General features: G+C 35.9%; 1 protein-coding gene across 3 annotated transcripts in view; it reads left to right on the top strand.

The window, feature by feature from the left end:
- Positions 1-26,555, top strand: part of LOC140749030 (limbic system-associated membrane protein) — a 101,835-nt gene that overhangs the window by 51,627 nt on the left and 23,653 nt on the right. For all 3 annotated transcript variants that reach the window (XM_073082034.1, XM_073082035.1, XM_073082033.1), the window contains exon 5: positions 13,122-13,295. In XM_073082034.1, coding sequence (XP_072938135.1) covers positions 13,122-13,295 — 174 coding nt within the window. The remainder of the gene's footprint in view (positions 1-13,121; positions 13,296-26,555) is intronic.

Here is a 26,555-nt window from a genome sequence, read left to right as displayed (position 1 = left end):
ACTAAAGTTTTAAGCAAAATGAAACACAACGTTCCCCAAAGGGAAGATATAAGAATTCTTACATTAAACATTTCCACGGGAAGTTGGGAATAAAATGAAGTTCCCGCTCAACTATCTGTCGTTGTCTGGCGACAGATGCGCTCTATTACAGCACTTGATAGACTCGTGCGATAAAATAATAAGATGATTCAGAACATATTACGTTATTTCTGGTGGTGTTCGTGTTGATTCGAATTTCATTTCTTTTTATAATATATAATAGAAATTGAGCACGCATTCTTCCTGATAAATGCAACCATATTATCCATTTTCGTCATCATCTTCAGTCCATTGCTGGACATTGGCTTCTCCCAAAGCATGCCACTGAGCCCGATTTTAGGATTTATCATTACATGTGAATATCTGTAAATAATTACATCTAGAAAAGGGGTTTTATTTGAAATTTATCACAAATCCTTTACTTCTTCTAAGAACTAAGTTGAAATTCGTCCAAAGTTACTTTACCACGTACTTCAAACCAAAACACAATTGAACACTAGTATTATAAGACAAAAATACATTTTATATAGAAATATAGCATAATATAGAAGCAACTTAATAATATCTAGTTACTATATTACATAAATAGCCCACTAAAAGTATATCTTAAAGAACAATAAAATGAAGTTCCCGCTCATATATCTGTCGTTGTCTGGCGACAGATGCGCTCTATTACAGCACTTGATAGACTCGTGTGATAAAATAATAAGACGATTCGGAAAGATATACGTTATTTCTGGTGATATTTGTGTTGATTCGATTTTTATATATATTAGATGAGAACATATTTTTCGGTATATGTAATATTGATGATTATAATGAATTATTATCGTCAGCCTACTTTAGTCCGCAGCGGATAGCTGCTTGCAATTCAAACTATTGAGCTCGGTCTTCAGTTCTCCGCATCCAGCTAGTTCACGCCGCCTATTTAGTTACTATATTACATATATAGCCCGCTAAGAGTATATCTAAAAGAACAATAAAATGTAGTTCCCGCTCAACTATCTGTCGTTGTCTGGCGACAGATGCGCACTATTACAGCACTTGATAGACTCATGCGATAAAATAATAAGACGATTCAGAACGTATTACGTTATCTTTGGTGTGATGTTCCTGTTCAAATATATTTATTATCCTATCTAATAGACATAGCAAGTGCATATGCAACTAAACTGATGTATTAAATGTACACATATCGTTTAACTATTTTAGATTAGTTATTTTATTCCGTATTTACGTTATTAAAGAAGAGGAGTTCTACTTTAAATTATAACAGGACCCAAAGACCACGATAGAAATCCTGGAATAAAAAATCTTTATAATAAACATTAAAGAATTCTGCTAAATTTGAAACACGATTTACTTTTAAATCATAAGTTTTGATATCACTTTAATTTAATTAAGAAGTATTCCTTAATAAGAACATAGTAAATTTAGGCTACTAACTAAAATAATAAGACTTATGTAGACTTCAACAAAGACAAACAACAATGTTCTGATCGTGTACACCTAATGATGTCTAGAATCACAACACCTACACAACAGTCGCCTAAAGGAAAATGACGCGAGTAATATTACATGAAACATTTTCCCGGGAATTATATAATGGTACTGAATAAAAATGAAGTTCGCGCTAAACTATCTGTCGCCGGCGACAGATGTGCTTTATTGCGCTACTTAATACACTCGTAAGAGGTAATATTAGAGACTAAAAGTGGAATAGGAAGGAATTCTACTTATCGCAGATACAGTCTTTAATCTTCAGATTATTTTCTAGAGTATTTCTTTTGCTTAACCTTATATAAAGCTTATTTTAAGGAGAGGGAGACAATTGACAATAGATGTACACAAAAGACATATTTATTAACTTTACAGTACTGATGTAAATTAGCTGATATTTGCAGTGTTTATTGACATTCGGTGTAAATCTTACGGGTGCTATCACCTCTATCTTTTTCTAGGCATTCCAATATAAACAATTGAAATCGATAAAGAGACAATTGAAGATCGATTTTATACCGGATCCTTGTTCTATATGAAAATTCGTAGGTAGCCATTAAGTAACAATTTAGCCGTTAACCGTTATACACTAGCTGGACTAAATTTTCCACTGTTGCTATATTTCAGTGTCTATTTAGCTGTTGACTAATTTATTTCCTTTTAGCTTATTAGACGAAATTATTATAAAATCATCTTTGCCTTAAAATAAGTAATGAAGCATTTAATGACGTTACCATAAAATACAATAATATGTATTATCATCTCTTTCTTTTCTAAAAGATAAAGCAAACGTTACTGAATTAAAGATTTACTAAAGAAAATGGGACTAAAAGAAAAGTCCTACTCATCCCTCGTATGGCAATCGATCTGCTTGCTGGAGTTGATAGTCTCATTTATAGTGATTTAGTGCGAAGAAGTCCTGTATTAGGTATATTATACTAGATATTATTCATTCAGCATAAATATTCTAGGTCTTGTGTTCGAACCGTAGCCTAAATCTTAAGTTTAGATACCTTTTTAAGAACATCCAATGAGCGTGGAATCCATCTGATGGTAAGGCATCCGAGGCATTTCAAATTAGTCTTGGATAGCTGCACATCTAAGACTAACCTCAGATAATATCTGGTCATATCTAGGGTTGAATACATTTGGTACTTCCATAATATCCTATCTAATTATATTTTTTAGAAGGTGGTAGAACCCTTTGTGGTTCGACTCCGGCGGCACCACACCTATTTCTGCCTTACAACAGCAGTGTTAAGCGCTGCTGTGTTCTGGTTTGAAGAGTGTGGTAAGGGAGACATACTTTTCCGAGTTATTCCAGCTTAGTCCTCAGGAATAGCGGCGCATCTGTGGCCGACCTCAGGTAGGAATATCTTATCCTATCTGGGATTGATTACAGATGTCCATGGGCTGCAGTAGACACTTGGCATCAGGTGGACTGCATGCTCGTCTGCTACTCCTATATTATAAAAAAAATGCGAAAATGCGTGACTTTGTTTGTTTGATACGCTTTCACCTCTTAATTTCCAAAGCGTTGCAAATTTGTACACGCATTGCCCGGACTCCATTAAATGATACAGGGTACCTTTTATTTCGAAATACTCCGAGGGATAAAAAAAACAACAATTACCGACCTCTGCCCGAGAGCAAAGCCGAAGGTAAAAGCTAGCAAAAATAAATTAAAAAAGAAATGCTGTATGCCGCTATAGGGTACCAAAAGGTATAATTGTGTTACCACAGTCGGGACTACCTTTACATAAACAGACTAAGCACTGCCAGGCACCGAATAATATCTATGGTACTGGTGATTTATAGCCGCAAACGATTTTTGTTTTAGTAATATCTCATTTCCAGACGTTTCGTATTTATTTCTTGGTTGCGAATTCCTTAGAAATGAAACGAAACCTTTGAACAATTTGGCCTTGCAACTATATTAAAGTTTGTTTGGGTACGAATCTAAAAATGGGGCACTGTACTACGTAACTTGTATCAGTACCCTTAGTATGAGTTTATACGTTTTTTTTCTTTTACAAAAATGACTGTTTTTGTATTGGTTTACGTATTTGCCCATACATTTCCAATGGGATGGGAAATACAACAAATACAAAAATAGTCATATTTTTGTATGAACGTAAAAACTCAAAATACTAAGGGTACAGGAATTCATACATATTGTCAAGATCTTTTGAAAGGTTTAATAATGAGTATGGTTTTGACCGATAATACCAGATGCATAGATATTTCTAGTGTAAAACAGTTTTATCGTTTCGGTAAAAGAGTATGGACGCCGTTTCTTTTACATTAGTTTTGTAAGGGTTAGAAGTAAAAGTTTAAAAATGACTAATGATATTAACAATCATTTATTTTCCTAATAATTGGAAAGTAGAACCATCTCTTCGGCAAATAATATCGTTTTTAAACCAAGATCATATTATGACTAAGTCAATGTTTACATATACGTAGTATTCTCTATTAGTTAGACAGAATAAATACATTTTGAGTAAATTACCTTGATCCGTCAAATAGTTCAAAAGTTAGACGCAACAAGACGCAACAGATTAAGCACATGAAGACATTTCTATGCAAGATACCATCTCGCCAAAGCTTAGTGAAAGTTACGTGGAAAGTTCGCTATAAGCTCGCCCACAAAGTTCTCGTCACTCCGCAACAGTTGAGTACAGTTGCTGACATATTGATATGTCACCTTGGCAAGTCTGTAAGCAATATGCATATTCCGTCTTTGCGAGTAAGCAATATTGTAGATATCCGCACTCAATATTGGAATTGTTTTATCAATATGACAATACGTTTTACGATGTGCATAATAACAGCATCGTCTTCGTTTTTTATTTGAAATAATACTATATTATTAACTGCGTTTTTAAATAATCCGTAAGTTGCGCTATATTACTTTATAGGGTCCAGCAGACAAACTAAAATCGTGCAACTCATACAAAATATAAAAAAGGTATTCAAAAACTAAATTGTGGACAAATCCCTGCTTTACATGTAAAAATATACTATGAAGGTTTATGCAACTCAGTCAAAAACTGGCGAATTGACGTAAAATATAAATCTGAACTCACCCAAAATAAAAAAAACTATTCGATAGGTAATTCTGTTTTTCTTACAAAGCGATTTCTCCCATTAATCCTCGCATCAAATCGATACACCAAAATATCGAAACGATTAGTTAAAATGTATGAATGAAATGCTACTGCCGAGTGCCAATCAAAAGACGAGCGGTAACGTATACTACGAGTATATAACTGTAGCGAATCCAGAAAAAAGGAATCAATACTATTTACATCCATATTCTTCCTAAGACCTAGTTTTGCATATAAACGATCTCCAACGTTGATTCTCGTTTCCAACCGATTAGCCAAAACGTTTGAAGTTAATGCAACTACCAATCAAAAACCGACGAGCTGACATAAAAACTGCAGCCCATCCAAAATAATATTTACCTAACATGTAACCTTTACCGCGTATTGTACACTATACTCTATTTTGAATATAAAATGATCTCCCCTTGAGCCTCGTTTCCAATCGATATATCAAAAACGATTAGTCAAAACGTATGAAGGTAATGCAACTGCCAATCAAAAATCGACGGATTGACATAAAAACTGCAGCCCATCCAAAATAACACCTTCATCTGTATTGTGCAATATGCTATGTTTTGCATATAAAACGATCTCCCCTTAATCCTCGTCTCCAATCGATACATCAAAAACGATTAGTCAAAACGTATGAAGGTAATGCAACTGCCAACTGCCAATCAAAAGCCCACGAGTTGACATAAAAAGTGCAGCCCATCCAAAATAACACTTGCATCGGTATTGTACAATAAACTATGTTTTCCATATAAAACGATCTCCCCTTAATCCTCGTCTCCAATCGATACATCAAAAACGATTAGTCAAAACGTATGAAGGTAATGCAACTGCCAACTGCCAATCAAAACGGGTTAACCCGTATGATCAACGATCCGTACACCACAGTTTTATTTATACGTTGTCTGTTCGTCAATCAATCATGATGGATTTAACTATGTACGGAAGAAATTAAGCCTTATTGACAATTGAGAGACGGTTCGCGTAATTTGTTTTGAATCTCCCCGAATTTCGGGTAAGTTGGGGAATTTCCGCGATGCATATTTTAACGTGTGTTGGTTATTTAATAGCTTTTTTGGCAATAGCAGGAGTATTTTAACGTTCGGACTAGGTTTGTGAATTGCCTGGTGCATATTTAGAGCCGGATAGAGTATTTTTCTTTTTTACTAAACGTTATGAATGTTTTGGCGTCTGGTTCAAATTTGGTTTAGTAACTGAATAACTGTTTTTAATTAACCTTATTTACCTGGTGGAAACTTGCTAAAACCGGATATGGTGTGTCATGGGCATCATTGACGTTATTGCGAGGAGTACAAGTACAATTTGAGAATTACGTCAATAAAATGGATAACCTATTCAAGCTCTTAAAATTTAAAAGGTCTGAATCCAAAAAATCATGAACAGTAGAAACAGAAGACATAAAACAATTTGAATTTAAAATCTTAAAACATAGTTTCAAAGCTGAAGTTGGGAATTCCGCAGAATATATTAACGTGTTTCGTTTCAACTTTGCGTCGTCTTCGTGAATTATCCTGACAACCATACTAATTTTATTATATCCGGGCTTGTCTAGACCTTGTTAAGTCTATTACCGTCGCATGTTCACGTTTTAAAAGTTTCAGCTTTATCCTTGTTTATGTTTCGCGATTCTCATAAATTATACTTGTATTTAGCGTTTGGTAATTTTTAAAATGTTTATATAAAATTAGTTCATGAGAAACTTAATTTTAGTAACTTAGAAGATTGTAAAAAAATAAATTTACCAGTTTTATGAAGTTAAGCTAAGCTAAGCTAAGCTATACCAAATTTAGAAAATAAGTAAGAAAGATAGACAATGTAGAGTAAATGATTTCTAAGTTTAAGTAGACAAATAAATGAGTACAAAATAATTACATATCAAATGTGAATGGATATTTGTTAATTATAAATTCCATTACAGAAATATAAACAACAAACTACTTAGTAATAGTTGCTTGTGACTTCCTTCTGATCTCAATAACTAAACCAATTTCAAAATAAAAGACGTCCTCATTAAATCCCCTACAGATACACGTTCAAAACTTTCAAAGAAAAATATTGTTCAGAAGTAGTCTCGTAGAATGCATAAAAATTCAACACTGCGACCAGAACAGCTTCTTACAAATTCCACCTTATAAGATTTGCGAATTAAATCTTTCCGAACAAAAACAACCGTAAAAGAACTAATCGAATTTCAAGAACGAAGTCAGCGTCCGTTCCGATATTGCACAAGTTCCAAATTGGAAAGGAAATTGTGATAGTATTTCCCTTTGTTAAGACCCACTGTAAATTCTACACCGCGAGCCTACTTACAATGGAAGAGGGCAAAAAGGTAAGAAATGATGCGAAAAATTCACAAATAATTACTGCTGTTGCGCAGCACTTCACTTCAAGTGATATGCTCATATAAGAAGTTGTTGAAACCATACAATTTAAATTTTATAGATATTAACAAACGCATGCAACCAGTTTGTTGACTTTATCGTAATTATAAACGCATGCAGGTGATATATCGAATTTTCATTTTTGTTACGAATTGATATTATTTAAACGCCCTTTATTTGTCGGTTAAAGATAAATAATCCGAATCCGGAAAACTGATAGACATACCAGCTATCCCGTATCACCAGCATCAAAAATGTTTATTTTCTGACAAAATAGAAAACAATGAAATAACAATAACCGAAAACTAATAGATACATGAGCTGTCCGATATCAACAGCATCAAAAACAGTTTGGACATAGAGAAAACGAAAACAATGGAATAAAAATAACCGAAAAACTAATAGATATTCACGATCCGGACCGACCGATGTTGCGCAACTTTCAAATTGGAAAGGAAATCGTGACGCGATGCAAATCGCGGGCGCGAATAAAACGTGAATCGCTAAACTTAGTGTTTTGAGGGAATACATCGTGGCGAATGCCCCAAGGCTATGTAAATTTCCTGATGTAGTTCGATCCTTATATAGGGTTACGTGAAATATTGTGGGAAAGTTACGTCTTGTTGGCCTTTCGATCAAAAGTGTCTAACCGTATTATTCAAATCTTGGCCTTAACCAATAACTTTATGTTGCTTCGGGAGTCCCGTGGCCGTTCAGCAAACTGAATTTGTTATGAAGATAAATAGGAATGGTCGCTTTATACCCATGGGTGCAGAGGTTATTATACGACCATGTCATGCTAAGGTTCTGTATTCGTTTCTTGTCTAGGCAGACATCTAAGTTCAATTAGGTATTTTAGACACGATCTATATGTTCTTCTACAAAGTTAGTACTACAAGTTATTATGTTCACGCGATGTCATTTATGGCTAATTTTTTTGTCATAAAATTAAAAATAAAAGTAAATATTCTAGTTTTAAATATTCATTCTAGCAGAATGGACAATCATGACACATTAGGCATCGTACATATCCGACAAGTAGATATAAATGCGATCTTAGTAGTTTGTAGCACATAAAAAAAACTTCACAAATTAATATCATAATACATTCACAGATTATGCTTGCAATTAACCTCAATGCAATAGTAATTATATCTTAAGCGATAAACCCAATGTAATTTATATCACCTGTAAATTCAATATCGCGATCGAGCTTATCACAGCAATGCTGTAATTAGAGCATAATTATTATTAACGATAATTCAATGTTGTTCAATGTAGAACAACAAACAGGTGATATATATATATATATATATATATATATATATATATATATATATATATATATATAATTATATATATATATATATATATATATATTATATATATATATATATATATATAATATATATGTAAATTTTAGTTTTTGAAATAATAGAAGCAGTAAATTTAGCGGTGCGGTAACCTTTTTGCGAGCTGGGCCTTTTTATTACGAGGGGGAAACCTTCAAAAGGTACCCGACGTTATGGGAGTGACGCCGGGTTATGTGGGACTTTTACCGCACTAAAACCCCCCCGGTGGCCGTCCTCGGCGCTGCGTAGAGGGCTCCGGGATCTCCAAAGGAACGCAACCGGAGTCCTCTTAGCGCATAGCCCCGTCGGGCTCCGCCCAGGTGAACTTGTTGCTCGCCACTCCGTTTGGTGTGTACAACGGTATGCGACCACACATACAGCCGTCCTTCCCGGGGTCGCCGACGGGCGGTTCGAGGTCCCACTCTTGCCACCCGCAACCCCGGAACCCGCCCTTTTGCTCGCCTCTTACGACAGGCAGGAGATACCGTAGTCCTATTCTACTCCCGGAACTACAGGGACGTTGCGAGCTGAGCCTGCAGCACGGTATGCAAAACATTATCCGCAAAACAGTAGGTATATTTATAAGTCGAAATTAATTTTGTGTTTTTGTTATAATTGATTTTGTGTTTTGTTATAATGATTGCTGTAGTCCTTGTTTTCGTAAATAAACGTAATTGTTGTTATTATTATTATATATGAGATTTTATTTGAACTACTCGTAATAAAAGAACGTGAAGTTAATAGGACGGTAAATGATCATTGCGACATGGGTATTTGTAATGGCCCTAAATAAGAATAAAAATTTATTTGAAATCTATCACAGATTAGTTGCCCCAAAAGAACAACTATGCCTAAATTAATAAGGACCCTCTTGGAACTCAGGTGGATACTATTACATGTATTACGGACCTTCTGTAACCACAGTTATTTAAAATTTACCTACTGACTGATGTATGCCTATTTGTAATAAAATATAAAGGATCTAATAAATATTAAACTAAAAAATATTCTTCAAACCAACCAATCCAACGACACTTCATCTTAAAGTCAATTAAGCTGTTTGGAATTGGCTGAAGGAATGAGACATACACACGAGTACATGCAATAGAAAAACATTCCAATTCCCCGCACTTAACTTTCTATGGCCAAAATTATTTTATTAAGATACAAAATACCACAGACCTGTATTTGTTTATACAGTACCCTTAACATGAGTTTTCAAAACATCCCACAATTTTACATTACGTTTACTCAACCCATTATTCTGTTCCGTTTGCTTTAGTAGACTGAGTAAACGTAATAATAAGTAAGTGCTCAAGTCTTTTTGTCTACCTTACATGTTGGCAAAAAAGAGAGACATAACATAAAGCGGTATTTTGTCAATTTGGACATTTATTGTTACGTTACCCACACTATAGTTCTGATCCAATCCGCTAGGGGCGCTGATTGGAAATTGTATGGGCCATACGTAAACAAATACCAAAACAGTCATATTTGTCAAAACGTAAAAACTCATGGTAAGGGTACAGGTCTGTGCAAAATACAGCTACTAGGAAACTAATGCCTTGAAGATGAATAAATCTAAACGTTGTTTATTTGTAGAGGTCTTTGTTTACTACGAAATAATTGTAGTTTAATTGTTAAATTAAAGTTTGAAACAGGAATCCATCTGAGTTTGGAAGCAGAGACAAACTTGTGGCCTACTTTGTGGAGAGTTAGTTTGCAAGTATCATACGAACTTAATGCAAGGTGGGGTGTACTTGTTTGTCGTCAAATTAATTAATTTATCGTCTGCACGCTACTATCCTCTATTTAGTGTCATTAAGAGATGATTTTTTTAATCCTTGATTTTTTTTATTTTGTGTAAGTAACTTTTATGTCAAATCATTAGTTTTTAGTTTGCATTCTTTGTCTGTAGAATTTAATTGTGATTCTATATGATAACGGCGATGGGGAACATCATGACAATCTAATCACTTTCAATACCTACAATAATGGCTTAACGATTACATTGTCGGTTTTTACCGGCAACAGAACGGAGGCGGTATATGCCTTTAGGGTTAAAGCATGCTTGTGCAAGCCTACCTTTTTATTGTGTGCCTATGTTAGCATTTTTGCTTATTGTAGTTTTTGAAGACTGACTTAAATTTAAGATGGTAAGAGAAAGATAGCTCTATTGTAATGAATATAATCATCGTATCTTGTAAAGTAATGCTATAGAAACTAAAAAAAAACATATCAAAATCAATTATTTTTGAAGAAAAAACCATTCCAAAATCATTGATGTAATTTTGGAAAAAGAATCCAAAGAAATTTGGAAGAAAAGAAACGTGAATCAAAAGACACGTAACAAAGAGATGTTACAACGGAACGTTGAATGCAAATGGCCGACGAAAAAAACGGTTAAAGTAACAAAAAGTCGCCATGTTATCCCGTCAAGAAAGATAAATCACGACGATATTGTGAAAATTCACTTTTTCCGTCCACAGGAGGTGTTTCGTGAAAAACTTTTCGCGTTATCAAATTGGCAGCCTGTTTGCGGTGTCGCCTTTTGACTGTTTCAGGATTTTATATATATCCGTCTATCATCATCATCAACCCGTTACTGTCCCAATTCTGGGCACGGGTCTCCTGTCAGAATGAGAAGGATTAGGTCATAGTCCACCGCGGTGGCCAAGTGCGAATTGGTAGACTTCACATACCTTTGAAAACTTTTTTCTTAAGATTTCCTAGCTATGCAGGTTTCCTCACCATATTTTCCTTTGCGGTTTAAGGAAGTGATCATTTATTTCTAATATGCACATAACTTTGAAAAATGAAAGTTGCGTGCCTGGGATTTGAACCTCGGACCTCTCGATCATGAGACCGAGTTTCTTATAAATGGTCCAAGAAAAAAAATTTAAAGTAACAAAAAGTCGCCATATTATCCCGTCAAGAAAGATAAATCACGACGATATTGTGAAAATTCACTTTTTCCGTCCACAGGAGGTGTTTCGTGAAAAACTTTTCGCGTTATCAAATTGGCAGCTCGCTTACGGTGTTGCCTTTTGACTGTTTTGGGCGATTTGAGTTGTGTTTTTACGATTTTATCTTCCGGTTCAATGGTAGTGGACATTTTATTTCGTATTTTGTTATTTTATTTTTTACATAAGGTTGAAGCAGCAAACAATCATACAGCTCATCAGTCTTGATGGGAAGTGGTCGCTACCGCCCATGGATATTCTAACTGAAGGTCACAGATTCGTTGCCACTCTTGAGGATTAAGATTGTCGTCTCATAAGACAGCCGACATCTACATAGAACCACCGAAACACAAGAATTATAGAAATTATCAATAGTAAAACACGAGCCTTCTAATAGAATAAGAAGGGTCGTAACTCATGTATTTTTCAGTTTTTGGTAGATCCTCTTTTTGCCTTGAAAAAGACGCCAGGTTATGTGGGATTCGTACCCCTTCTGTGGAATTCACAGTTCAAATGCCGAATTTGCTTAAATGACAACCACTGTCGTAGACCCCTTTCGCATCCGATCACCTATTCCTTTTCATCATTCACATGCTTGCAAATCCCTTGCAGGACCCTCGCAGCTCATCATTCCTGGGGTTCGACCACTTTTGATTGGTTAACGTTATTCATTATAAACACGTTGTTACATCTAGTTATAGTTTCAAAGTATACGCGTGTGCGTGATACGATCCACTTCGTTTAACCAGGTCACAACAACGGAAGTTGTTCCTTTACAAGATTAGCGAGCGTCATCGTGATACTCACTGTTAGCACTTGTAGTCTAAATACTTAACACCGTTGAATATACTGGAAAATATCGTCTTATTCACTACAGAATAAGTATCAAACAAAACCCAATTGCTTAAAAATAGTGTGTATCTCTCGCACAATTTCGCGAATCTAAAGATGCCTTAAGCCACAAAATGAGAAATTCGTACGTGAGAAACTCATTCATCGTGAAAACAGTATCTGGTCCCGAAAAACTAATTTGTTTATTTTAGGTAATAGGACGTAATAGCAATGTAATAACTACGTAATGTTAAGTGCTTCCTGCCGCCTATGAACGTCTGTTATCGTAGATCGACTTATTGTAAGCGGATCAAAGGCTAGACCTCTTCTTAGTACCACTCAATACAATACAATATAATAATGGTTCCTAAATGTATAGTTATATATACATACGTTATGAAATTATTGTAAGAAGCATCCCCAACAAAAAGCTAAGCCATTGATGTCGAATCCGGAATACTTTGCGTGGTAGATTTAGAATGGTGGTGGAACTAGTATGGTACAACAGGACAGTTACAACCGTCCCATTAAATCCCATCCCATTAATCTTGTGTTTCAGTGGTCGGGTGTGGATTCCGACTGCATTCCATATTAGCCAATCATCTTAGTCTTCAGGAGTTGTAACGCATTTGTTATTAATTTTAAGTAGAACAACCATTTTATTCGGAGTTGGACACACACGTACCATCAGGCAGACGGGTCGCTCGTTTAGTCCTGTGTCCACATTAAGAACTGCTTCACTAGAAATGCTTCACGGTGTGGCAGTGGTACATCCCGGGTCGAACTATAATTTTACCAGCTTGATGGATTACGCTCCTCCAGTTTCAGAGAGTAGATTAAAATCTGTACCCTGTAATCATACCCTGGAATGTACCAATGATTTTGTCTCTAATCATTCTATTTATTTGTCACCAGTTCCACCAGACATAGTCAGCGATGACACGTCAGCGGACGTGTCGGTTCAGGAGTTGGAGAACGCGACCCTCACCTGCAAGGCTACCGGCCACCCACCCCCAAAGATCACGTGGAGGAGAGAAGACCACGAGCCCATATTGCTCAAGAAACCACTATCCAGGGAGTTTGAAAAAGGTCAGTTCAAGGTTTAAAGTTTAGACAAAGTCAGTTTAAAGGTGGTAGAACCCTCTGTGGTTCAACTCCGATGGCACCATCGTTACATAATTTCTGCCTTATAACAGCAGTATTAAATGCTACTTTGTTTTAGTTTGAAGGGTGTGGTAAGGGAAACATAATTTTCCTAAGCATTCTAGTTTAGTCCTTAGGGGTGACGGCGTATCTCTGCTCGACCTCAGGTGAGAATCTGATCTTGTCTGGGTTTGATTGTCCATGGGTGGCAGTAGTTACTTAACATCAAGTGGACTGCACGCTCGTCTATTATTTTTATGTTATAATATAAAAAGCCTAATTTTCCTACATTTTAGTAAAACGTAGACTTCATGTCTCAAAGCTTCCAGAAAAATGTGCAAAAATACATTTGATAAGGAACGTCGTACAATACTTAATTTAGTGGCTTTATTTACTCGTATATCAATTTCCTGTAGTCAGAGTGACTTCATTCCTACTGACAGAATGTCTAGGATGCTCATAAATAGATTTTATTGAACCGAATGAGGAAGTTCCGTTTGAAGCGTGGCCTCTTGTCACGCATGTTGCGTCATGTGAAATATGAAAGGCGAAGCAGTTTATTACTCGTTACAGGTAAATTACATTTATTTTACAGAAGAAGGATATAAAACTAGCGAATAACTCCTTCTTTAATTGAATCAAAGTTATGATTTCCGATAAAATTGTTGCACGAGTTGCAAATCCGATGAAATATCTAAGTATAATAACTTGAATGTAACTTAAACTACAATATTCATTATCACAATATTTATATTATTATAACTACTATTTTTTATTGATTAATAAAAAATATATCTCCTATTTCAACATTTTTTGTACAAAAAGCTAAAAGTCGAGCAGCGCAAGAATCGTTTAATCGCTCAATTTCCTGCAAGTTTTGTTCGAATAGGCTTACGTTGAATAGTGCAGACCGCAATCTGCCAGCGCCAGGCGAGTCGCAGGTGCGTTTGCAAATTGCCGGAAGATTGGAGCGCCGCGCTGGATTTCCCCACCATTATGGCTAGTAGGGTGCAAAACCACTGTATAGTAGAATCGTTTAGGTTCCTATCTGGCTCGAAGGTCAAAAATGTAGGTAGATAGTAGAGTTGGATGTGGTTTTGTAAATGGTATTGATCGCTTTGTTATACTAATTCCTTTATTAACAAACGAATACTAATGCATAATCATAAAAAAGTTACGAAACGAAATGATTAAAATAATCATTATAATAATATAAACGCTAAATGATCAATTTTAAGAGTAAATGTAAGATCCTAGTGATTTTCAAACATTTTTATAGTACAAAAAGCTAAAAGTCGAGCAGCGCAAGAATCGTTTAATCGCTCAATTTCCTGCAAGTTTTTGTTCGAATAGGCTTACGTTGAATAGTGCAGGCCGCAATCTGCCAGCGCCAGGCGAGTCGCAGGTGCGTTTGCAAATTGCCGGAAGATTGGAGCGCTGCGCTGGATTTCCCCTCCATTATGGCTAGTAGGGTGCAAAACCGCTATTGCTATATAGCGGTTGCGCTAGCGTGCTGCAGTTTATAAAGTATTTTAAGCGCTTATTATAACTTGTTTAATAACGTCCTCCACTGTTACACCACTGCTAGGCACAGATCTCGAAGTGAGAGAGCTTATGGAGACATACGAGTAGTCCATTGTCAATACAATAATGTAAGTCAATCTATCCGAAATTTGTCAGTACAAATTGCGGATAGATTGACTTACACACTATTGAAGGTGGTAGAACCCTTTGTGGTTCGACTCCGGCGGCACCACCGCCACACCTATTTCTACCTAATAACAGCAGTGTTAGGCGCTGCTGTGTTCCGGTTTGAAGGGTGTGGTAAGGGAGACAGACTTTTCTGAGGCGTTCCAGCTTAGTCCTCAGGGGTAGCGGCGCATCTGTGGCCGATCTCAGGTAGGAATATCTAATCTTATCTGGGGTTGATTACAAATGTCCATGGACGGCGGTAGCTACTTACCATCTGAAGGTGGACTGCATGCTCGTCTGCTACTTCTATATTATAAAAAAAAAAACTTCACACTCCCATGACCTTTTTTAAAACTTGAGAGTTTGTGAGGTTTCCTCATGATATTATTTACCGTCTAAGCTAGTGATCATTAATTTCTGATTCGTACATTATTTTGAAAAATCAGAGCTACGTGCATGGTATTCGAACCACTGGCCTTCCGATTGAAAGTTCGAGTTTCTAACAACTAGTCTATCACTGCTTTCTATATAATTTAACACGAAAATGACTTAATGTTGTAAAACGATAGTGACTCCAATCACGCGATTCATTAGTCCAAGCGACAAACAAACATTAGTAATGACGCAACAACTGCATTCTAGTGCAGGGTTAGCTATCGTGCTACACTATGCTATCGCTAATGCAATGGGAGATATTTCAACGATACGTAAGATAGCGTAGCATGTTCTATTCGTTATTTAAATCTAGCGCGCTATACTCATTAAAGTAGCAAAATGCCTACTTGATATTTAATTTTAATGATAACGCAAGATTTTTCAAGCAATATCTATGAGAAAGTATAGTTTCTGCTAATTAATTAATAATGACAAATATGCTTTATAAGCATTTACACATATATAAACATACGTTTACTCCACAAGTCACGTGATCAAACGGGAATTCAAATAGCAAGAATCGTTTAATGGGTCAATTTCCTGCAAGTTTTATTAGAATAGTCTGAATAGTCCGGCCGCAATCTGCCAGCGACAGACGCAGGTGTATTTGCAAATTGTTAGAAAATTGGAACGCTGTACTAGATTCTTTCTTCGATACTGACTTGTGTGGTTGGGCTTTGTTGCGTACATTGGTTGAAGGGCATGGATCTGGTAAAGTAAGGAGTTCAAATCACATTGCTTTCTTATCATTCAAAGGTAGAATTAGCACGGTTCCATCAGTGAGAACCGATTTCGAGCGTGAAGCAGTGGCACGTATCGAAAGGGTGTGGATGCAAGTTGACTTAATGAGGCAACCATATTAATCCTCAGGAGTGGCAATGCATCTGTTATTCTTATAGAGCCTATTCTATATGGAATTGGTCACATTTGTCCATGGGCGGCCGTGACTACTTACCATCAAGTGGAGCTAAAACACTTCATTTTCGTTTGGAGCAATAACAAGAAAATACTGAAATTATTCTTAATCAATTATATTTCCTAACTTAGACCAATATCATAAGGATAAATAAAAAGCAATTTTACATTTGACACGTCGTACGAACGCCAAGAAAATCCCAGCTAATTCCAATATAGCTTTTTAAAATCTCGGAATGTCTCGACTTCATCATTCGCTCCGACCGTCGCTAAAATTGAACTTCTATTCCCGGGAAATTGAGGAGCATTCGAGAAGTGTAGCGGAATTTTTACAGAGAGTTTTGTAGCTACCTTGTATTGGAAGCTTGATGTATCTGCACTGCTCGCGATGAGGAGATATATTTTGTTACCATTATAAAAATAAATTGCTATAAGGTGTAATGAAAGAAAAAAGAAGCAGAAACATATCTAGAGGCGTCCGCAATATTGGATTAAGAATGACGTCACTCAGTTCATGATGCATCCAAATTAAAATTCAAAACTCAAATCGATTCATATACACTACTTTTTGAAAGTCTACAAACTACCACCGCTTCGGAACGTATTTCGCTATGGAGAAGAAGCCAAACCAAACGGGTATGCAAAATTTAAATTTAATAATGGAGTGGGTTAACTAGATTAAAGTTTAACAACAAGGTCTGACCTTCAAATACGTGTGAACTAACAAGGTAAGTTAAATAAAAGCTTGTAATAATGATAACGAACGCCAAGAAAATCCCAGCTAATTCCAATATAGCTTTTTAAAATCTCGGAATGTCTCGACTTCATCATTCGCTCCGACCGTCGCTAAAATTGAACTTCTATTTCCGGGAAATTGAGGAGCATTCGAGAAGTATAGCGGAATTTTTACAGAGAGTTTTGTAGCTACCTTGTATCGGAAGCTTGATGTATCTGCACTGTTGGCGATGAGGAGATATATTTTGATACGATTATAAAAATAAATTGTTATAAGGTGCAATGAAAGAAATAAGAAGATAAGTAATAATAGAAGAGCCTCCGGAATATTGGATTTAGAATTACGTCACTCATTTAATGATGCATCCAAAACAAACGTGTAAGCAAAATTTCAGCTTAATCTGATGGGATTCGTTGTGTAAAAATTCTGTTGATTTGGCCCTTAAGTATATACGGACTAACTACGCAAAAGTAAATATATATATATAGTATATCTTGTATAATAATACAAATGAAAAGCATTTTTAAATTTGACTACACTGATGGCGATGAGGAAAAATATCTCATTTTATTAATAAATAAATAAAAAGCTTTAAGGTACATTGAACCCAAACAACAACAAAAATACCACGTTAGCGCGATGAATTATGCCCTATTGCGAATTTGTAGGCTTCAGGCCTTGAGAACTTTTTAGTACTTTCAGACATGTAGGTTCCATCACGAACTTTTCCTTTACCATCTAAGTAAATTATACTATCAAAGCCCAGATCTCTTACGACAAGGTTATCGTTACCTAGTGATTAGAAACTCGCTTGGTTTGTTTAGATCATAACTATAAAGTTTATCGGATGCATGGAAGTTGGATGGGAGACCGCATCCGCTCTTAGGCTATGTAAGTTTTCGTTTCCGGTTATATTATTATCGAATATTTAACTTTGTCTGAGACTTTGTAAGTGGTTTAAATAAGTCTGTTATTAATTAGTCACTAATCTTTATTTTCTTACCTTCTATCATTTCTATCTACCATGATGGAGTCTGCTCCAGGTACATTATCCAGGAGTGGAATATAAAAAACTTTTACTGGTATAGTGATTTTTTTGCTGTTTTGTAACAATTTTCGGTCCAAAAAAAGAAAAAGACTTTCCTTGGAGTTAAGATAAACTTATCAGTAACCAATGATCGCAACATGTTTCAAAGTGAGAAGGGTAAAAATAAAAAAATATGGTCCAGCAAAATTTAATAGAAATTATTATACCTACTTAACAAATTTTCAGTCAATTTTAGAGGGTGATGATAAACTTATAGGAGGCGTTCGAAACTAGTCCTCAAAGGTTACAACAGTCATATAGCATTTCAATTGGGAAAATCAGGAATATTTGGGCTTACTACGATTTTTTTTTTGGTTGCAGAAACCATTATACATCATATCGACTACAAGCTCATAGCAGCTCAGATAATAGAAAGCAAATAGTTTTTTTCCTTTATACAATGGAAGTAGCAAATGACCATTTAATCCAACTGATGGTTGGTGGTCACTGCCGCTCTTGGATATTGGGAATCAACCTCAGAGTAGATTAGTGTCTTATTTGAGGTTAGCCACAGATGCGTTGCTACCCCTGAGGTCTAAGTCGCATCGCCTTGGATAATTTTATTTCCCTTATTAAAATCTTATCTAACAATGCTGTTTTAATAGACAAAAAAGTAAAAAAACGGTGTCGGTGCCTTCGGAGTCGAACCACAAAGGGTTCTACCACCTTCACACTTTAATGCTCAGGTTACTTACTAAGGAAATGTCGCTATTTGCAAACAAAACAGTTCTGAATTTAAAAAGAAAAACAGCATGAAAATGTAACATAATGTATACAAAACGTAAATGTTCGGACCGCACTTTTTGTCTCTTAAAACATGTTGACTCTTCGCAGATTTGATGACACAAAAAGATATGGAGTTTTGTTTTATGTTTACCCGTAAACGGACAGCACCTTGGGTTGGGTTATATGTTATTAATACCTATAGTAATACAATTTCAGCCTTATTTATTTTTCTCTACAAAAAATCACACTAATGTTATAGAGCTAAAAGATTTTTTATTTTTGTAAACGCTCTAATATGTGAAAGTAGTGTTTGAAAAGATCTTTTTGAATTTTTTGGAGTTTTTTTCCACTTTAACGTTTTATTTTTTATTTACAATATAATAATTTTGAACAGCAGTGATAAACTGTTGGTTAAGATTTTTCAAAAAAAATATTCGCGTATTAGAAATTAATTATCACTTGCTTAAACGGTGAAAGAAGACATCGTGAGGAAACCTGCATACCTGAGAGTTTTCAAAGGTATGTGAAGTCTACCAATACGCACTTGGCCAGCGCGGTGGACTGAGGTGGAATTCTTCTCTTTCTGAGAGGAGACTCGTGCCCAGCAGTGGGACAGTAATGGGTTGATGATGATGAATATAATCATTCTAAGTAAGTAAGTCACCAGAGCCTCCTTTTAAGTACTGAGTGCTTTTAGTAGGAGACTCATTCATAATTTAAAAACAAACTTAATCAAACTTTAACTCCTTTTAGTAGACCATTGAACATTTTGTATATACTGTCGTGGTGGCGGATTAACGATGTAATTTTAGAGAATCTTTGAACAACAGGATCCACAAAGTAATGCCTAAATGCCTCTTACCAAGTTTATAGACATTACGTAAAGTAAATACAGTGAAATATCTTCAAGTAGAAGATGTTTGGATCTAAATAGTTATGTTTCCAAGAAACAGACTTCGAATTCATTAAATTTTAGGCACATAATCCAGACGCAAATAGTGGGGAGTAAAATGTATCTCTAATACAGATTTGAACGTGTAATGTCACTATTTCTGTTTTAATTGTGTTAAGCGTTGTTGTGTTCTGGTTCACGGGTGTGGTAAGGGAGTGATACTTATCCGAGGCGTTACAAATAGGTCTTCAGAGGCAGCAAGGCGTCTGTAGCCGACGTCATGTAGGAATCGAATCTTAATTGATTACTCATGTCCATGGGTGGTGGAACCAGCTCATCAGGTTCTGTTTCTGCATTCTTGTTTGTTACTTCAAGATAAATAAATAATTGGCCAAGTGGAGTGGAACTCGCACATGGAGCCTTCATCCGTACCATACCATACCATCATATTTTTATATTTATGGTGATATTGCTAAATGTAATTAAAATTATAAGTTTATAATTATTATTACAATAAAATTACTTGAAATTAACGGAAATTGTCGTCACAATACGTAGTCGTATTCATTCTCAACAAAAATAAATTCAATTAAAAGTACTGTATTATAATATATATTATTACTAGTGGTGCCCGCGGCTTCGCCCGCATTTTAAATATATAATATGACATACATAAAACAGAAAATTCGTACCTTCATTGGAATGACAGTGGTGCCATCTGTCGAAAATTGGTCTTACCAACTCCCAAACCTTCGTGGGCTCTTGGACAACAATTTTGCAAAAGATCATCACTTGATCAAATGCATAGTTTCCGATTCTATAAAATGTATATAGACAAATATTCATTTTCATACAAATAGATAGATGATCGATTAACATGGATAAGTAAAGTAACTTTAGGTAAATTATAAAATCGAATTTCAATCTTCTGGGTTGAAAGATCGATTCACTAAATCGATCCGTTACTGGAGATCGATTAAAATAATTGGTTTTTTGGTTCAAAAGATCGATTCTCCGATTAATCGATCTCAGATCGCCACCCGTAGTTCCCGTGGGATTTCCGGGATAAAACTATCCTATGACCTTTCTCGGGTCTCACACAATCTTTGTACAAAATTCTATTCAAATCGGTTCAGTGGTTTAGCCGTGAAGAAGAGACAGACAGACAGAGTTACTTCTACATTTATAATATTAGTAAGGAAGTAAGGATTTGCTGACGGATACATAATTTCAGTGCTTGTTTGATCCTCTTAACTTTTTTCGATATCCTCGAAAAAGATCGAAGATAGAATCGATTCTTAGGGCCTCGATTTTTTTGTGAATCGATTTATTGCACTTCGATTCGATTCGATTCAAAAATCGATATATTTCGGAAAGAATTGCCACCCCTATTATAATCCCAATAAATCTATATAAACAAATAAATTGAAACCGTCTCCGATTGCAAGAATTGATATTTAAAAACTCATGGTTATTTAGAGTATGCCAATAGACCCACAAACGTAGGTAGGATCCATTACTGGAAACCGATTAAAAAAATCGACTTTTTTGGTCAAAAAGATCGATTCTCTGATTAATAGATCTAAGATCGCTATCCCTAGTTCCCGTGGGATTTCTGGGATAAAAACTATCCCATGTCTCCATGTCTAGGGTCTCAGACTATCTTTGTACAGAATTTCATTAAAAGCGGTTCAGTGGTTTAGGCGTGAAGAAGAGACATACAGACAGACAGAGTTACTTTCGCATTTATAATATTAGTAAGGATATCGATTAAAATAATCGACTTTTTGGTCCAAAAGATCGATTCTCCGATTAATCGATCTTAGATCGCCATCCCTAGTTCCCGTGGGATTTCCGGGATAAAAACTATCCTATGTCCGTTCTCGGGTCTCAGACTATCTTTGTACAAAATTTTATTAAAATCGGTTCAGTGGTTTAGGCGTGAAGAAAAGACAACCAGACAGACAGACAGACAGACAGAGTTACTTTCGGATTTATAATATTAGTAAGGATAAGGATTCTTGATTGTGTTTATTATAATAGCAGTTACGAGTATAGTAGTAAACGGTTTGTAAAAAATTCAACGGTCTTCCAAGTACGGTATCTGTTATACCGTACTTGGAAGACCGTTGAATTTTTTACTAAAAAATTTCTAAAAATACTAGTTAGTTGTATGGAGACCCCCTTTAATATTCAACTTTATTTTATTTTTAGTATTTGTTGTTATAGCGGCCACGGTTATGCATCCTCTGTAACAATTTCAAGTGTCCATCTATTACGGTTCCGGAGATAGAGATCTGTGACAGACGGACAGACAGCGAAGTCTTAGTAATAGGATTCCGTTTTTACCCTTTGAATACGGAACCCTAAAAAAACGATGTTTGTAGGTGTCTTCGGATTAGAATATTTTTAATATCTTGACTAAATACATATAACGTAAACAGGTGTAAGTATATTAGCCGCAGGATCTGAAATAGGTACTAAATAATTTATGAGACTACGACTAGATAATTATATTAAATAGAACAATCTAACAAGTCTCATACTGTGAAACCTTAAAAAGGGATAAACGATTTTAATACCCTTAAAACCTTAAAGCAGAAATGTCTTTAAATACAGTATAAATTATACCCTAATCCATTTAAACCTTGTTCTAGATTCATTTCTATTCGCTGGGTCACGAGTAATTTAAAGATTATTACTAACAGATATTTTACTGGGATATTTAATATCCTTTTAGTCCGAATAAGAACGAGAATATTACAGACATTTTTGGTACTATTGTAGTATGATGGAAGTTCGAAAACCTGATATGCTTCGACCGGGGTGGTACCACCACTACAGCTGTTTGTGGCATGAAGTTGTTTTTGAGTTTCGGTAAAAGAGTGTGGTAGTGGACGCCGGTTGACTTACATATATGGCGATCATCTTAGTCCTCCGTGGGAACTCATATCGAAGTGTTTACATATTCATGGGCGGTTGTGGTCGAATGTCGTGACGGCGATATGTCCACCGCGACCGATATGAGAGGTTTATTTTGTTCCAGCTGTCACGCGTGTGACGGCAGTGTAAGGACAAGTTCCAATGTGTTTTATATTGTCGATACATCGGCCCGTCGAAATTTCGGTGCCGATCTAGCGGTCACGCCGATCTACTCGAAATATCGGCGGCCGGGATGACGGTGCTCGGGTGACGGACGTGCGGTGGACAAGCGGCTATAGTAAATGTATGTACGCTACTTCGGCACCGTCATAAATAATCGGTATCGGTTCGGTGACGGTGGCGGTGGACAAACAGCGTTACATGAATTGCATGTTAGTTTGCCACTTCAATATTATAAAATAAAAAAAACATCTTATAGGAAACCAGGTCATTATTGGAGAATAGTTATATGTAAAGAAATACCACTATTATATGATTCTCACAAACCCATATTAAAACGGCGTGGTAATACAGATCTCGTTCACTTCTAGCAACATAAAAAGGGTCGAAGTATATGAGCTAAACATAACTTACCTCCAACCTTTAAATCCATCCAAGTTTGAAAAGTTAACTTAAAAATATTCCGTTCTATAGTGGAAATACCTGTACATGTTCGAACGGAGAGATTTGCGTCGTTACTCCTAATTCCGTTTACTCGGAATTTGCGCCGACGTGACGTTGACTCATGTTGAAAACTACACGAGCTAGTGGTGTTACTTTATATCAGTATTTCAGTGTTTAATGATGATAAGTATGTATAGTTAACCCGAGAGCGGAGGGTAATGTTTTTCGAGACAATTTTGTTTCCTTATCATGAGATGATTGGCTGACTTTTCCATCATTTAAATCATTATCAATTAATTTCAACTAGAGTTACATTATAACCCTTTAAAACCAACTCCTTTTTAATCCGTCTGAGTCTGGAAAGTTAACTTAAAAATATTCCGTTCTATAGTGGAAATACCTGTACACGTTCGAACGGAGAGATTTGCGTCGTTACTCCTAATTCCGTTTGCTCGGAATTTGCGCCGACGTGACGTTGACTCATGTTGAAAACTACACGAGCTCGGGTGATAATTTATCAATTTTAGTGTGAGTGTGATGATGATAAATATGTATAGTTAACCAAAGCGCGGAGGGTAATGTTTTTAAAGCGTACGTATTAAGGTTTTGGTGAACTATTTTTTCCTTTTTATCACTGCATGATGAGCTGGGATAACTCAAATCATTTAATAATAATTTTAAATAGAGAATATATATAAATGTAGTCTATGTTACTCCCACAATTTACACGGATCCCATGACACTTCATAATTATAGCAAATTCCATTAAGCCGTTTAGCCTGCAAGGCGTGTTAAAAAAGCAGTATACATACAAAGCGAACTTCATTTGCAGTTTTTTTGTAAGCGTTTTCATTATATAAAATTAAGATGCATGTATTGTTTAGCTGGGAATCAAAGCAGTAATCCTCTATGTATCAGGGTGTTATAAAGTTATTGCCGATTATTAAATCTATCCCAATATATAGGACTTAAGGATATTTGCTGTTTATTAAACAAAATTTTTCGAGCAAATATTAAGTTAAGCCAAAAATGTCGAGACGTAAAAATCCGTTCCTTACTAAACCAGTTCGGACAAAGTGATTTGCGTCGTTCGTTCTAATTCCGTTTGCTGCGGAATTTCCACAACGACCGTGTTTCCTGATCGTTACGACGCTGCGCTAAAAGCGAACCTAATGTCGGGTTCTTTGTAAGCGTTCTGTGTTCGTATGTTACAATTTAACGTTAATGTATTTTTTGTAAGACCTTGTTGTTGAAAACCTTCTTGTGCCCCTGTCTGAGCTCACTCTTTTTACAACACAGTGATAGCAAAGGAGCGTGCAGTCCACTTTACGTAAATTGCTACTGTCAACCCCAGATAAGATAAGATAGATAGATAGAATCTTCTTTGTTGCACACTTCAATAGATCATAACAATAATATGTACACAATTAGAAGCCTACATTAGGTCGGCCACAGACGCGCTTTTACCTCTGAAGTATCAATTACCATACCCAAAATCCAGCAGCGCTTAACAATGCTGTTATTAGATAGGAATAAAGGTAAAAGCTTCACGCTTTAAGTTTTAATCGATTTCAAAAAGAAACTAAATATTTATTTCGGTTTTATTTCTTATCGAGTTTATGTAACAATCTTATTCTTAAAGTACCGTCAAAATCAGTGAACAATTTTCAAAATTAGCCTTGTGCTTCTTTCGGAGGAAAGGATACGTTGTGAACTAAGTTAGTGGAAAGTTAGTGGAACGGAGTCACTACAAACTAACTTACTTTTACACTTAGTTATAAGTTTTCCTTTTATATACAGTTTTCCAACAGATATTTTTCTACCTTTTCTATAAGATTGTTGTAGTATTTTTTTTTTATAATATAGAAGTAGCAGATGAGCATGCAGTCCACCTGATGGTAAGTCGCTACTGCCGCCCATGGACATCTGTAATCAACCCCAGATAGGATTAAATATTCCTACCTAAGGTCGGCCACAGATGCGCCACTACCCCTGAGGACTAAGCTGGAACGCCTCAGAAAAATATGTCTCCCTTACCACACCCTTCAAACCAGAACACATCAGCGCTTAACACTGGTGTTATAAGGCAGAAATAGGTGTGGCGGTGGTGCCGCCGGAGTCGAACCACAAAGAGTTCTACCACCTTTTAAACTTTGTGGTAAGTGGTCACTGCCGTTCATGGTCATTTGTAGCCATATAGAACAGGGGTTTTTCTTGAAGCCGATCACAGGTGTGTTGTCACTGCTGAGGACTACGAATACTCCATATGTAATATAGCCGCCATCCACGTTGTTTCATTGAGACAAAAACTTTTTCACGCTAAATATAGGTGTAGTGATCTGTACTCGTTCGAACCATACGGGTTCTAACACACTGCTGCGCACTGGTCTCCTCTCAGAGGGAGAGTCTTAAGTCATAATCCAATACGCTGGCCAACTTGGACTTCACACATCTTCACGAATTATTTCTTTTTAAAGAACTCTCAGGCGCGTAAGTTTCCTAACGATGCTTTTCTTCGCCGTTTAAGCTGGTGGTTATTAATTACTTAAACGCACATAACATTGAAAAATCAGATGTGCGTGCCTGGGATTCGATCCTTGTACCACCGTCCGAGAGGCCGAGTCAAATACAAGGCTTTACAAATTTCTGACATCACATACATATAGCTGCTTTGCAAGAATAACAGCACAACTCAAAATCCATTTTTCTGTTAAAGGTTTAAGGTCTAACTGTACTGTGGTTACATATGCCTATACCTAGACGTACGAGTACCTGTATTTTCCCGAATTTTAACTTCATTTATTAAAAAGATCTCGAAACAAAAACATTGTTTAATTTTAAACTGGCTCCCCTGGAAAATTACCTTTTTTGAGTTGTGCCAATATTCTTGCGAAGCAGCGATATTATTGTGTATGTAACATATCTTCATAATATCCAAAATGTATGGTTTTATGTACTTTAAAATGTTTTCAGTATTCAAATACTTATGCAAGCCAAACCTGGGCAATCCGTTAAGTGACATAGAATGTACACAGATACAACCAATACAAATACACGCCCGTAGTTCGGAGCAATAATGGAAATGAATGCTCTTTGATTTTTAAACCTGATAATTCTCATAAAGGCACTCAAAATATCGGGAAAAATATTACGAACACCAATATTTCAGTAAAAACT

Source organism: Epargyreus clarus, unplaced genomic scaffold (assembly GCF_041222505.1).
Source record: "Epargyreus clarus isolate Ecla_fem2 unplaced genomic scaffold, WU_Ecla_fem_2.2 ptg000017l, whole genome shotgun sequence".
In the NCBI taxonomy this organism is placed as follows: Eukaryota; Metazoa; Arthropoda; class Insecta; order Lepidoptera; family Hesperiidae; genus Epargyreus; species Epargyreus clarus.
The sequence above is the reverse complement of the archived record's forward strand: the minus strand, read 5'-3'. Positions and strand labels throughout refer to the sequence as shown.